The sequence below is a fragment of the Panicum hallii genome, chromosome 2 (genome assembly GCF_002211085.1).
Source record: "Panicum hallii strain FIL2 chromosome 2, PHallii_v3.1, whole genome shotgun sequence".
NCBI lineage: Eukaryota > Viridiplantae > Streptophyta > Magnoliopsida > Poales > Poaceae > Panicum > Panicum hallii.
In genome coordinates, this window is record NC_038043.1 from 42,407,627 (window position 1) to 42,418,781 (window position 11,155).

The 11,155-nt window shown below is 44.4% G+C and overlaps 1 protein-coding gene across 1 annotated transcript; it reads right to left on the bottom strand.

The window, feature by feature from the left end:
- Positions 1-2,973: 2,973 nt before the first annotated feature.
- LOC112881585 (protein TIFY 6b-like) lies at positions 2,974-5,800 on the bottom strand. Its single transcript, XM_025946355.1, has 7 exons — positions 5,573-5,800; positions 4,862-5,037; positions 4,523-4,767; positions 4,346-4,430; positions 3,874-4,231; positions 3,726-3,783; positions 2,974-3,573 (listed from the first exon to the last, which is right to left on the bottom strand). Exons 1-7 carry the CDS (start codon positions 5,649-5,651, stop codon positions 3,375-3,377), a joined length of 1,200 nt encoding a protein of 399 aa, XP_025802140.1. The 5' UTR covers positions 5,652-5,800; the 3' UTR covers positions 2,974-3,374.
- Between the last annotated feature and the right edge of the window lie 5,355 nt (positions 5,801-11,155).

The following is an 11,155-nucleotide window of genomic DNA, read 5'->3' on the forward strand; positions in this document are numbered from 1 at the left end:
GCGCGACTTAGCCTCATTCAAATTAGCTTCCACCAGCAACAACAAAATACAAATAGGTTACCAAACAATGTATGCCAAAGCAATGACAAATGCACATGTGTAACCACATTTAAATAATCTTCGAAATTAATTGAAGTAGGGCATCCATACTAAGGATTCACATGGAGTCCACTAAAAATAACTGAACGTCCATGCCAAATCTATTAAATAGCACATTATAAGTCCACTATGAGTCCATTATAAGTACAAAGGAGCTCGAATGCGCGTGTCTCATATCTCCACCGGTCTACAAATGATGTCAAAACTACATTATCCATCTTGGGAGCCCTTGCTTGACCAACCACACCAACGGTAGGAAGCCCGCCATTTAAGGAACGGTGTGTGCCTATCGTCCCACGTATGTAAATGGTAGCTATCCAACTAACAGAGTTAAAATTAGGGATAAACGGTCCCTTCATTTTTAAAAAACAGGGATAAAATCGCACAGTTGAAAAAATAAGAGAAAAATCACCATTTGAGTTCGAAACGGGGGCCAACGCCAAAACCCCTTAAAGTAACGCTACATTTTCCACTATTTCATATAGTTTCCTTTTCACTTTTCACGAATTAATTATATGAACACTGGAATACAGTACATTGATGAGTTCTACAAAAGAACTATCTTTCATACTTTTAAACAACAAAACTACCACATATCCGATTAAGAAAATGCATCTAAAAAAAGACATTAAGAAAGTACATTCCCAATAAATATTTCACAATAGGAATCAGACTACCAATTTCATATAACCATTGCACAATAACAACTACAAGCAACCATTATCTATATCCTCAATTTTTCCAAATTCATATCAAAATTTTACTTAACTGTGCTAGAAATAACCTTACGTACAACATCTATATTTCCAAATACATTGCACCAACGCATATTACATCAATATTTTCAAACACTAACCATATCATTTTATTTCTAAAGTTTTGTACATATGCTATATCCATACCTGCATATACTCGTGCCATCCAAATATACATGCAACAATTTATACATAATAGATAGGTGTTACCATCGATTGATTGCATGATACAACGCAACTAATTCTACCTGATTCATACTCAATCCACCATTTCAATTCAATCCCTAACTAAACCCTAACCAACTCAAATGCAACTAAAACCACGAAATGGAGAAAAATCAATCGGTTAGAATGGAGGAGTTACCTTAAAAGATTGATTTCCCTTCATTTCCAACTTTCAAATCGGGTGGAGAACGGAGTGTATCTAGAGGTAGAGGAGGAGGGTTGGCAGCATGGAGCACAAGTCGGGTGGAGGTCGTAGCAAAAAAGAAAGAAAGGAGGATGAAAGCTATGTGGATCTATATAAGGCTGAGTTGCCCCACGACGTATGGCACGACTCAATCGCGCCAAAGCATGTGGCGTGACTTAACCTTGCCATGTCAGCGACGCTCGCCAGCGTGGCAAATCGGTCACGCCAAAGCATGCGGTGTGACCCTTCAGGGAGTCGTGCCACGAGGTTTGGCGTGATCAAATGGGCTTGTTCTTGAAAATTTAGATCCAGACATATTATTATTAAAATATTAGATTAAAAAGGATTAAAATTAAAAAAAACTCTGTAATAACAGGCAGACTGATCCAAACGTTCGTTCACTTTCTCGCAAAGACGAAAGTTCATCATCTCATCTCAAGAAAAAAAAAGACGAATGTTCATACCACGTTCAGCTTTGCAAGCCAAAATGGCGGCCACCACCACCTGAAGATGTATATACAAGATTAATAATGTTTCAGTTTAAATCCCAGGTTCACACAAATCTGTAGCTGCATCACAGTTAATCCTGTATGAACATTCCAGATTTTTTGATTAATTGTGATGTATACAAGATTTGTGTGAATTGTCATCAGAGATCACTCAGATGATGCTGTAGCTGCAGCGCCAGCTCGGCTGATTTTTTTATGTCCGCCCAACGTGCTGAAGCCACTGCCTGTATAAAAGGCCTGAAGTTTGCTGCGACGTTAGGGATGATGCGGGTCTTTGTAGAAACTGATGCTGCGTTAGTAGCAAAATCATTTGCTGACCCAGGTTTTGACAGATCAACCCTAGGCTCTTTGATAGGAGAGATTAAAAGCTTAATGTTGTGATTTTTCTGAGTGTTCTGTCTCTCATATACCCAGAGTTTGCAATGTAGTTGCTGATACTTGGCGGCCATGGGCCTCGCCTCAACTGTAATGATGGTCCTCTGTTGTGGCCACAACAAGGCCAGTTACAAGACTCTCTAACTTCGCTGGTGTCCAGCGACTTAGCTGGACCAAGTGACTAATGGAATGTGATTCCACCTGAAAACAAAGACGAATGTTCATGCTAAATATGATACGCCCTCCGTTTTTAAGTACGTTTGGTAATTAGTTTGTCGTAAGTGTGATATAATTGAAAAGGACAGTAGGTACTACGACTCATGCATGTAAGCTGACTAGCAATTCTAGATTTCTAGCAGAACAATCAGCAGCAGACGAAGAACAGAAAGATTCCTGGAAGAGTAAGATTTTTGTAAGCAAGCCCTCGGCGCCATTATCACATTACCTGCAGTGGGGGAAAAACCCAGTCTCTCAAGTGCCGTTTCCTGAACCACCACATCACTAAGCACGACTGTCAAAATGGCAAACACAAGAACGACCAAGGCGTCCCTCTATGAAATGAAAGCAACAACCAAAACCTTCTAATGACCTGTGCACTTCAATGAGAATTTGTTAAATCATTTGAGGCATCTCTCAGTAGGAAAAGAGAAGAATTAGTTGAACAGCCAATCGGGAACATGCAAAATCTTGAAATGACCTGTCCACATCTGTTTCTGAAATGTCATTCCGCGGTTTCACGCCAATCGGCAGTCTACAAGATACTATATCAGGGATAAAAAAAAAAACCACTGCACACTACTGTGTGGAAATGCTGCCCACAAGAACATCATCAAGAATAAAGTTCTGCTCTTGCATTCTGCAGCTTTAATGTTCACAGTACAAGAACAAGAATGGTACAGTTTTTCGCCATACAAGGCGCAGAATCTGTAAGCCTATAATATGATACTGCTAAATTGACATTTGATTTCCTTTTCGCAAAATGAATGGTGCTAGGGCAAAAAATAATCAAGAGTCTGCAAGTGACAGCTCTCTTGTTAGTTATGTGGGGTACCACCAGCTAAGCCAGCGTTGCAGCAACTAATACGGCAAAATACCATCATAAACAAGATCATCAACAACATATATAATCTCTTCCTCTCGAGCCCTTGCCTGAGTGCAAAAAGGGTATTTTATGATTTCGCATCAGTCAGCCTGGACAAGTCTATGGACATTGGGGGCATGGCCAGATCAGATCTGTAGTTTTGTACTGGGAGACTCTTGGCTGAAGCTGATGTTCCTGGGCTGGCCTAAACATAGCGACTCGTCGCGGTTGCTTGAGAGAGCAATGTCCGTGCAAGATGACTTGTCGTTGGCACTCACGCTCCCGAATGTGTCGCAGCTCTCCAACGGGCTCTTGGCTGATGGGTATGGAGCAGCAGTAGTCACCCTGCAAGAGAAGCATGCACACATGAGGACCAGTTTCTGAGAACAAATGCAAATCTGTTATACAGAACAAAGTTTCTTTGATGTACTTAAACAAATGCGGTAGAATTACTGAAAACTGTTTTTAGGACATAAGAGTAAGAAAATAGATTCTACCTTTCCTTTCTTTTCTCCAAGAATCGAGCCAGGGACGCCTTTCGAGCTTGAGGGACCGCTGCAACAGACGATAACAATTCAATACGGTGAAACAGGGCAACAAAAATTGCTGAATACTACAATGCAAACCACAAGCAGCAAGCAGTACCTCTAGGCATTATAGCTGCTGCGGTTGTAGTGGCCAGTGTTGCTGGCTGAGTTGCAGGAGCCTGACTTAGGGGAGGAACAGCTAATGGGACGGAAGATTTTGGCACCGGGGGATCATGGTTACAGCTAGAGGCGCTCCTGAGGAGAGTTGCAGCTTGCAAGACACGGGGGATTGGTTTGGTGATGGCTGATGGAGGTGACGAAACATGCGGTGGTTTTTGAAATAGCATCTGCTTTGCAGGAGAAACCTCAGGTACTGTGACTTTTGTTGGAGTGAAAATAGAAGCCTCCGGTTTACGGGCCACAGGGGCTGAGCTTGGAGTAGATCCTCTGCTAGCTAAGAACATGAGCTCCTGAACCTGTAGCAATGAAAAATGTCAATCAAGCTGCTTAAAAATGAAGCAAATTAGTATCAAAATGCAGAATCTGTCACGAAAATCTATATTTCCTAAAAAGGTCACAAGAGATTATACCTTCTCAGCTGAGACGTTATCGAATACATTGACAGAACCAGCATAAAAGATAGTCAACTGTGACGTCTTTGGCTTCACGGCATCCCTAAACAGGCAAAACAAGCAATATTTCAGTCTAATTCTAATTTTACAGCCACTTCTATAACTCACAAATGAATAGCATAGAAAATTGACTACCTTGTTCCATACACACCAACGGTAGAATTGGTCAAGGCGTTGTTCATGGCGAAAGGAGGGTGCTTGAACGGACCAACTCCGGCGACTCCATTGGGAAGGTTAGGTGAGCTCTGGACGCTGAACATAGGGTTGTTCTGGTTGAACGGCGATGAGACCGGAATAACTCTAGCCGCGTTCAGCCCATGCTGCGGCGGCTGCGCGCGGTGCACGGCGCCGGACTGCAGGCTGTCGGCGCCGAACGATCTCTGCAGAACATCGTCACGGCCCCCAAAAAGGGGTAATGGATGTGTTAGTAAAACTTGTCATGAACCAGAACAAAGAAGAGCAGCCGCAGCCTACCTGGTGCGTGAGGATACGTGGAGCCGGGTTCTTGGCGCCGTCGAAGGCGGAGAACTGGGGGAACGCGGGCTCCTCCCTCGCCGCCGACCGGAACGACATCAACGACGGCGCGGCGCCGGGCTTGCCTGCGCAAGACCAGTCCATCGCCGGAGCTCCTGCTACTCCTCCGAAGTAAGCTGAAGAGAGATTTCACACAAACTCTGAATCAGATGCCGGCATATACAAATGCACACAAGGAAGCACGGAGGCATATGAATGGATCCGTTAAACATCCCCATCCCACAGCGAGCCGAGGCAGCCCGAAATCAACTAACGACACGCGCGGCTGCCCGAAAGATTCGGCCAGTCTCTCCCCGGAAAAATCATCGCTTTCTTGACGCATTAACTCTCTCCCGAATCGAACATACACGGCAGGCCGGCCGTCAAAAGGAATTCGACAGCCACGCCCCGTGCCACATACTCTCTCTCTCTCTCTCTCTCTCTCTCTCTCTCTCCTGTCTTTCTTCTAAAGAAAAAGCAAGCAATAACAGCGTGGGGAGAGAGAAGGGGGGCGCTTGAATTTCGTTCGCAGCGCACCCATGCCGCATCTCGGTGACCCGGCCGGCAACGAAGAACCCAATCAAGCACGGCAAGAAACCGCGCACGGCCCGGTGCGGGCGCAGATCAAGAAACCTAGCGCGGCAGCCGGCGAAAGGAGGCCAGGGAGCGTACCTGATTCCTCCCTGCCGGGCTTCTCCTGCTGCGGATGCTGCCGCTCCTTGCCGATCGCGGCCAGGAAGTCCCTCTCCATCCAACCGGGCTCGGGAAAGGAGGCCGCAGATTTTGCCCTCGCAAGGTAGCTCTGGTGGGTGGAGTGGAGAGACGGACAGCTCGACACCCCTCTCCAAGCAAGCTCGGTGAAGCTTCTCTCTCTTCCCTCAGCTTCGTCCCTCCTCCCTCCGCTGATGACAATGCGCGGCAGCCTTGACCGTTCTCCTTCCTCTCTCTCTCTCTCTCTCGCCCCCCCCCCCCCCCCCCCCCCCTCACTCTTGTAGGCTTGCCGTGTGTGCTATTTGTGTTTGTTTAATGGCGTGAGCTCTCTTTTTTAATGGAAAACGAGGGGATTAGATTACCAGCTGGGAAAACGGGAAGATAAAATATAAAGATAATTAAAATTAGAGGAAGAAAAGGAGTGGTGCGCATGGCGACCGTGAGCGGTGGGCCCGTCCCGCGGTGACCGGATCGGGCGCGTCGCCCTCGGCGGGGCCCCGGCCACGTTTACCGGTTCCCCCGGTCGCTTCCCCCACGTGGTACGGCACAAGGCCCATCCGGCTCCACTCGGGTGCAGGCCGACCTTTTCCACTGACATCTGGGACAGCTAATCGCGTGGACCCACATGTCAGTGGTAGAAGCGTGCAGCGTCAGGAGTCCGGCTCGCCTCGGAGGCAGTGGGCGGGAGGCCGGCAGGGCGACACGTGTCCGGGAGGGGGCGCGCACGAGGCGAACCGGGTGGGCGTCCTCGTGCCTCTGCCGGTGCCTGACGCGGTGGGGCCTCGGGATTCTCCGCGCGGGGAACGGGGCCCACGTGGTACCCTGTCCCGGACCACGACGCGCGGGGGTAGGGTCGGACCCTGTGGGAAATAAAAATAGGACGGTTCGTGTCGGGTGCCCCAGCCAGGGTATAATAATAATAAATAGAAAAGGAATGGAATAGGAATTGCGTCACGGGGGGCTCGGACTTTAGCGGGTGGCGTGCCGGTTTTTGTTTAAGTTTTCTCGCCATCAACATGTGCCATGTGCGCGCGACGGTTTTATAAATTTGATGGGATGGCTTTGTGCTTGCGGGAGAAAATAATAGGCTTTACTATTCCAACCCTAAGCTTTTTGATAAGTCTGTTCTTGTGGTACCCACTATTGAGTTCGTTCGATTGCGTTTTGGAGAAATTGGAGGGGGGGGGGGGGGACTGCAATGGACAACAAGAAACCTTTTATCGCGGATCTCTTTGTCATAACCATGGTTCCATCAGAAAAAAGAGTTTTTTTTTTGCACCAAGTAGATGCAACTCTGGTCACTGTTCCCATTTTCTGCAAACTTTTTCTACGGTATTCTTAATTACATCTACCCATCTGATTTCTACTTTATGCTCCCAAACTATTGTACATGAAGATTTTTCTTTCAAAAATGTAGATGTACTATGGGTCAAAATTAAATTATTTGAACTAATTTATTCCAAATTGTCATTTTCTTGCCAATGAAAGTGTGGCTTTTTGCTTGATTCATTTGTTAAACATAAACAGTTTGCAAGAAATGCATGAGAAATGTTCCCTAATCCCTTACTAAGTATTAGAATCAGCCATGACCCATGAGTAATGCTGCGACTGCTTGTAAAGTACTAAGTTTTAGAATAATCAGCCATGAGTAATGTTATCTACGTATACGTAGGGACCATTTTTGCAAAGTGTATTCCTTCCACTACCTTAGGTAACCATTATCATACATACATACATACATAGATACATAAGTGCCAATTGAAATAAGTACATAACTTAGTGTAGTAGATTAACCAGCTAATCACGCTTGTAAATAACCATATCACGGTTTTCACACACACAAACAACCCTAATCTTATCGAGCTAGTGACAAACTGTGTCAATACTTTGCAAAGATTCCATGGTTCCATCTGCATGTCATGACTGAACAATACTCATTGAAATCAAGATGTATCAAAACTATTTTAAAGTACAGATCATGTGGAGCTAGATAAGCTCCTAGTAGATGATCAGTTTTTAAATATTAGCAGGGCTGTATATGTTAATACCTAATTAATACTATACTATGTGGTAGCCACTATCTGTTCAGACGTGCCGACATCTAATTGGCTCAGAAACGTCATGTTGGTACTTGGTAGTAACAACACTATGCATCGCTTTGCAAAAGTAGAGTCAAGATTATAAAGAGCTGCCCTGATCCACCCATGTGCTGCTGCTGCTGCTGCTGCTTTGTTTGTTGTCCTTTTTGGTTTAGGGAGGATGTGTCATTTTAATTTTCGTCTCCCGACTTTGAACAAAACTAACGTATGAACCAAAAATTATATTCTCCGGTTCAATAACAAATTGATACAATAATCTTATGAATAAAGATAACTCGTGTCATTCTTCAATGAAAGAAGTTAAACTTCTGGCTTTTGTACCAATTAGAGATAGCACAGAGCGATCAAACTCACATACAACTAAAGTTAATCATGTCATGCTACCATAAATCGCCCAAATGAAATGACTCCAAATGCATTGGTTAACATTGATTACACTTAAAAATGGATCAGGTTTGCTAAGTTGACATGAACACATAACTAATTAATAGTTTGGTTATTATTCGGTCAAAATCACAAATAAAAGTAAACTAGCTGGGGAGTTGACTTGGAAGTAAACTAATTATACCCTTGAGGCCTAAGTTGACCTGTTGCTTTTACAATAGGCTCTAGTAGTGAGCAACAAAACAGGAATTAGCTGTATGTGAAAGCATAATCTCAATTAATAATTCAGCACTGGGGGCACACTCTCTAAGCTGGATCAGGGAACTTTTCTGGGAGAGTGCTGCCTGGGTCAGCCCTAACATGCACGCACTACGCGTATCATGCATCCATGCCAATTACGGGAAGAAAAGAAGCATGCCATCCATGCATCTCTAGAGAAACCATCCGCTCCATCACATCATTAGGAGGGAGTAGTGGGAGGGAGATGCTCCACATGTCACGGATCAATTCAAACCAATGATTTCCTAAACAAATGGTGTGATCTGCGCAAGACATGATACTAATGGCTGGGAGAAATTCAGCAGAGGCAGGGAGTATTAAACAAACCGGCCGCAGAGTGTGCGCTATCTAGCTAGTTTTTAAACTAATGATCTTGCTACTGAATGGGTCCCATGTATACGTAAGCGATGACATTGCAAGTCGCCGAGGAACGTAGTGCTAACGACGTGCAGTGTGCAGTGTGACAAAATATTGCTGCAGATAGTGCGCTCGAGACTGTAGGTAACGACGCGTCCTTATTGCTCTATGGATTGGGTGAAGATACTGCTACTTGTAACAGTCAGTCGGTAATGAATGTGCTTACTACAATAATCTGGTCTGCCACATCTGGGCAAGCCAAGCGTCCAGCAAATTCCGCGGAGGCCGTACGTGCACCAGCTCCAAAAGGTAACGCATGTATTGTCAACTCATCGATATATGCAAAGGAGAAATACAGGCCGGAAAAATAAGGTATAGGGACTTTTTATTAGGACTGACCGGAAAAATCTAACATAAAAAACTGATCTAGAACAAAAAAACAATTGAATTGAAGAACAAGTTGGACAATATAGAAAAAGATTATACTTATTTTATGGAGCTCAAAAATTCTGCCACTAGGCTTGGATGGAATAAGACAAAGCGAACTATTAAATGCTCTAATAAATGGTGGGCTAAACACCTTGCTGTAAGCACTATACTGTACTTGTTCATTATTCATGCTTTTACTTGGTGACTTGCTAACTTTTATCCTTTAATTTAGAGATGCAACAATCCTGAAAAAGTATCAAATGCAACCACGTGAGGTTCAAGAAATAAGGACCGAAGCACCTTGAAGATCCGCATATACTGTTTGATGAGACACATGTTAGCGGGGCTACTGCATACTTCTAATGATATTTCCTTATCTGAGTCCAATGATGAGGATGTGGCTGAGGTAAAAAAAAGTCCAGATAATGATGATGTCAAGTTGGCTGCTTTGAAGAAAGCAAAATCAGAAAAAAAGGAAACGCAAGGACAAGTCTAGTGCAACTAATGAAGAGAAAGATGAGAAGAGTCCATTCTTTTAAATGTAAAAAACACATGTTTGAAGATAGAAACAGCAGCAGAGAAGATCTCCGCAATTGTTGAAGCATCATCAGCTCCTCCAACCAACTAAGTCCTTAGTATTAAAGAGGCAATGCAGATGGTGAAAGAATGTGGGTGCAAAAAAAACTGCTCTAATGCACATAACCACCTTCCTTGATCCTGAAGCTTGAATTTAGGGAAGCCTTTAGCTTGCTTGAAACAATTGAAGAAGGGTTGGATCTGATTCGAGGAAGCATGAAAAGAAGTTGATGAGGCGGCCGTAGAACTTTATAATAATTTGTTTCTTGTGTCGTGTTGTGAGAACCATTTATTTGTTACTGTTTCTCAGAACCATTTGGAATAATGTTGCCAGTACTCTAAATGATTACTTGCTCGCGTTATTTGGCTGTCTGTTTTAATTGTCATTGCTGTAGTAATTTTGGTTGTCATTGCTGTCCAAATTTTAATTATCATTGCTTACCATATTTTAATTGTCATTGCTAATGTCTTATGTAGATGGATGGCAACATGAATGATTTGGCCAAAAAGATAGCGAGGACTACTACTTCTAGCTGAGCTTTCCCAGCAGGCTGCTATTATTGATGAAATGGGGTACCAATACACCGATCGCTATTTGAATAAAGGAGAATACAGGAAAACACCAGAAACTGGAATTTAATGGGTTATGAGATGCATAAATCGTCCAAGGCACTTCTACAAGATGTTTCGGATGAGCACTGATGTGTTCATAGCACTTCATGACTTGCTCATCTCGAACTACGGTTTGACATCAACTAACGATATGTCGGATCCAGAAATAGCCGGCAGCTAATCTACTCGAAGTCCATGCCACGCGTTGTGATTGGAGATGGTCTAGCACTCAATGACTCAAGATTTATACCGGTTCAGGCAATCTTGCCCTATGTCCAGTCGGAGATCAGTCAGATGTATTGCTTGAGCCCGGGTGCTTGTGAGAGTATGGAGAGTTACAAGTTTCGAGTGGAGGATGAATCTCTTGGATTTAGGTCTTCTCTGATTCGGTGTCCTATCCTAGGCGGCTGACCCTTACAGGTGGACTGGTATGTCGAGAGAAAGAGAGAAAGGGAGAGAGGGTTTCCTTGCCCCGTCAGTCAAGGTCACGGTCACTAGCTTTGTCAGTCTGGACCGCCAACTTTGTCAGTCGGAGTTCTTGGACGGCCACCACCCAAGTCCTATATCGTGGAGTGTGACGGTGTTTAACCGGCTGCCCACCGAGGGATATACCCAAGGCAGTAAGTTTTGAGTAAGGAGACGCCGAGATCAGGAACTCGAAGGTGCAAGGAACACAAAGCTTAGACAGGTTCGGGCCGCAAGATGCGTAACACCCTACGTCCTGTATGGTGGTTTGTATTGCCTTTTGTGTAGGATGATCTAGAGATCGTGTTTTGAGAGGGGTCCCTGACCTCCCTTATATATCCGA